This window comes from Postia placenta, assembly GCF_002117355.1.
Source record: "Postia placenta MAD-698-R-SB12 unplaced genomic scaffold POSPLAscaffold_43, whole genome shotgun sequence".
In the NCBI taxonomy this organism is placed as follows: Eukaryota; Fungi; Basidiomycota; class Agaricomycetes; order Polyporales; family Adustoporiaceae; genus Rhodonia; species Rhodonia placenta.
In genome coordinates, this window is record NW_020169874.1 from 7,881 (window position 1) to 11,671 (window position 3,791).

The window sequence follows — 3,791 nt, forward strand, 5'->3', positions numbered from 1 at the left end:
ATCTCCTCCTCAGCGAACAGCTGGGAGTACATATGTCCTGCTGCAACGAACAGCTGAGGAGCACCGGGAAGCGTGATGCCTTGCTCCCAGGCTTCGATCAAATCGACCTCATCCCACTCTACCTCCACCGGATCTTCCTCGGGTTCGAAGTCCGGGAGTACCTTACTCCGGCAAGCGCCTATAACTGACCATTTGGATTTCGGCAAATGCCTGCGCGCCGTGGGCCTGTCCCCCGTATCACGCGCAGTCGCTGCTTGCTCCATTCGGCCAGTCCTCCTGGCACTGCACGTTTCAGGGCATCGTGACAATTTGAGGGAGCCCTTCTCCCAATCTATTTCGGGGTTGTGCTCGCGTAGCCAATCCAACCCGACAATCACGTCTTCCGGACCGATGTCCATGACCGTGAACACCGTCTTCTCGACATGCTCTCCTATTTGCATCTGTAGCATGGCTACTTCCGAGATGCTTCCATCTTTGTTGAGGGTGCCGTCGATATTGTAGAGCGGAATCGGCTCTTTTAGCTTCCGCGTCTGCACCTTATTCTCTATAATGAATCACTTGTTGATAAACTTCGTGGTGGCTCCGCTGTCCACCATAGCAATTATGTCTTTATGCCGTCTTTTTCCTTGAAGTCGTACTGGGATGTGAAAATGTTGGGACCCCTGGTCCAATTCGTACACCATGGCAGTAGACAATATGTTATACTTGTTACAGGATGATATTCGCGGCCCGACGCGTGCGGCACGAAGCGTGGACCAGATCAAAAACCCTCCTCCTTCATCGCCCGATAGTGCTCGAGCTCCTCACGCATCGACTTCACCTGTGCCATTAAGTCCGCCAGCTCCGATTGTTCGGATTTCGCTGAAGCGGCACTTATACTTGCCGAGGGTGTTGTTGTGATGGGGGCGCTTGTCGCGGCCTGGGTGGATCCCGAGGCAACCGTAGCCCGCGCGTCGGCGCGTTTTGTGTAAGGCTTGTCCTTACAATTGGGGCACTCGAAGCGTCGGTACCCTTGCTTCCCACAGCCGAAGCATGTGCCGGGGAAGTTTCCTTTTCCGATGGCCGCATTGATGCTGGCCGAAGCTGCGTGTGACGAGGGTGCACCACCACGTGCCCCTCCGCGTCCTCGACCCCGTGCCGAGAAGAAGCTGTTTAGCTCGGGCCGACGAGCCCGGCTAACGTCGAGGATTTGCTCGACCTCGGTGGCGCGCTTGTCAGCGGCTTGCCACGTGGTGAAGGTTTCGAGCTCGAGTTTGCGATAGACGCGGGAAGGGATGCCGCTCAGGTACTTGTCGCGTAGTTCCAGGTTCCCATACCCGGAACGGTCCGCCGGACCCTTGAACAGCGCAGAGAATTCTGCGGCGGTGCGCTTTTTGCGCATGGTTTTGTCGGAGCAGAGCTTGTTAAGCTCCACCTGTGCCGCGGCGGCGTCGTCGAGATTGCCAAAACGGGCCTTGAATGCCTGAAGGAAGGCTTTTTCGTCGACGAAGGGGGTTGTCGCTCCCTGGATCCCGATTTGGACGGAGGCAAGCTGGGAGAAGATGGGGGGAGGAAGGGGAGGTGCGCGTGCTACAAAAGGCCGTGCTAGCTAGCTTACACCTACGGCGCCCAAGAAGACACTAAGGTTCGCAGTTCACGTGGGGCCCAGTACTGCTTTTGGCTAGTATGCAGCAGGAACCTAAGCCACGCGTCCGTGAGGACAAGTACCGCCCACTGAAGTGCAGGTACTGAAGAGTTCGTCCCCTAAGTGGTGGCGATGTATAGTACGCTATCTAGGTATCATAGGGTACCGTAAGGGTGCGCACCACCCAACCTATAGGAAGTGAATGTAAGTGTGTGGGTCCCGATGGAACGCCGGCAGCTATGGGGAGTTTCGACCTAATGTCGCGACTTGAGGTCGAGCGACAGAGGAAAACCTGAAAGCTGGGGGCGTTCGACTGGTTCTTACCGAAGCGATGGTGAGCAACGCTCAAACCTAAGGCTAGGGACAAGTGAATGTATTAGTTAGTAAGGTAAGAAAGGAATACAAATGAGGGCTTACTGACCTAGGAACAAGAGGTCGAAACTGAGGTCCCTAGGGCAGCAGAGGCCGGCTTATATACATGGGGAAATTTAGGGCAGGCTGTGCACGTTGGTCCGTGCGCAGCTGGTCTGTGCGCAGCATGCCGACGCGGCCCCGGGGGCCGGTGAGTCAGAGCGGCTGTGTCAGCGGGGCCCGAGCTGTGCCGTGTGCTGCCGTCCTACCTAATCTGATCGTACAGTAGATAGTGACGCGTCCATATCAGGCAGGTAGTACAGAGGTTGCGGGTTCGAGCCCGCGAAAAGGAAAAAATTAAAAGACGGCTAGACGCCGTACTAACTCGTGACATTACCCCCCCCTCAACGGCGCATGACCTCATGCGAGGCGCCCTTGCCCATCTCCCACCCGGAGCGGCAGCGTGCTTCAGTCAGCGGCGAAGGCATCGGCTGAAAGTTGAGACCACCAAATGTAACAGCATTGAGGCGGCGAGGGGCGTTTGGGTTCTTCCGGTGGAAGTCGGCTATGAGGGCCGGCGCATTGGCAACGTTGCGCACCGGTTCCCATGACATATGCAAGTCGTCATAACCCTTCCACTTGACGAGGTACTGCAGCTGACGCCGGAAGATCCTCGAATCTTTGATCCACTCAACTTTGTACTCCTCGTCGCCCTCAACCTCGATCGCAGGCGGTTCCTCCGGCTCTCGGCCCGGGATATCGCTGCGCGTGTACTTGCTAAGCAAGGAGACATGGAATACCGGGTGCACCGGCACCGACTTTGGCAGGACTAATTCATAATCCAGGTCTCCGAGCTTTCGCCGCACGGCATATGGTCCAAGGCGCTTGGGACTGAGCTTCTTGCTCGGCTGTTTCAGCTTAAGGTTCCGGGCATCAAGCCAGACCTTATCCCCCGGCGCGAAGACCGGTGCCTGTTGCACGTGCTTATCGTAGTACACTTTCATACGCTTGGCCGACAGCTCGAGCGCAGAGCGCGTATCGTCGCGAATCTCCTTCAGGATCTTGAGCCGATCAGCGGCCGCAGGCATCGCAGACATCGGGTTGATCCGAACCTGGATCTCAGGATTGTACCCTTGATGCAGGAAGAAAGGGGAGTGCCCGGTCGTGGAGTGAACTCGGATGTTCAGTGCGAATTCCGCGAGCGGCAACTGCTTTGCCCAATCATCCTGCCTGTGGCTGGTGAAGGTGCGCAGGTACTGTTCGATCTCCTGATTCCAGCGCTCAGTCTGGCCGTCTGTCTGAGGGTGGAACGCTGTGGACAGCGCCGGCTCGATCCCTAGTCCCTTGTACACCGCATGGAGATACTTCGAAGCAAACTGGGGACCTCGGTCTGATATGACCTTGGCCGGGGCCCCATGATGCTTGAACACATCACGGATGTACAGGTCTGCCGCACCTTCTGCCGTCAGGGTCTCATGACAGGCTGAGAAGTGGACCTGCTTTGTGAAGCGGTCGGCGGTAACCAGGATCGAGTCGAATCCATCAGACTTTGGCAAGCTGACGATCATATCGGTCGTGATGATCTGCCACGGGCGCTCGGGGATCTCGTTCGGCTTCAGTGGACCCTGGGGCTTGGCTGGGAATGTCTTGGTACGGTTGCACACGTCGCAGGTGCTTACGTACTCATTGACAAATTTGGACATTCCTGGCCACCAGTAGTTCCGCGATACGAGCTCCAGGGTTTTGGCACGACCACCATGACCGGCGATCGGCGAGTCGTGGTGGATTTTGACTATATCCCGCCGGAGCTCTGCGT

The 3,791-nt window shown here is 57.0% G+C and overlaps 1 protein-coding gene across 1 annotated transcript; it reads right to left on the reverse strand.

The window, feature by feature from the left end:
* Nucleotides 1-760: 760 nt before the first annotated feature.
* POSPLADRAFT_1063010 (hypothetical protein) lies at nucleotides 761-2,164 on the reverse strand (the record flags this gene model as incomplete). The annotated part of the gene is made up of 2 exons (XM_024481593.1): nucleotides 761-1,569; nucleotides 2,131-2,164. The coding sequence occupies 2 exons, from the start codon at nucleotides 2,162-2,164 to the stop codon at nucleotides 761-763; spliced, it is 843 nt and encodes a 280-aa protein (XP_024332856.1).
* Nucleotides 2,165-3,791: the final 1,627 nt, after the last annotated feature.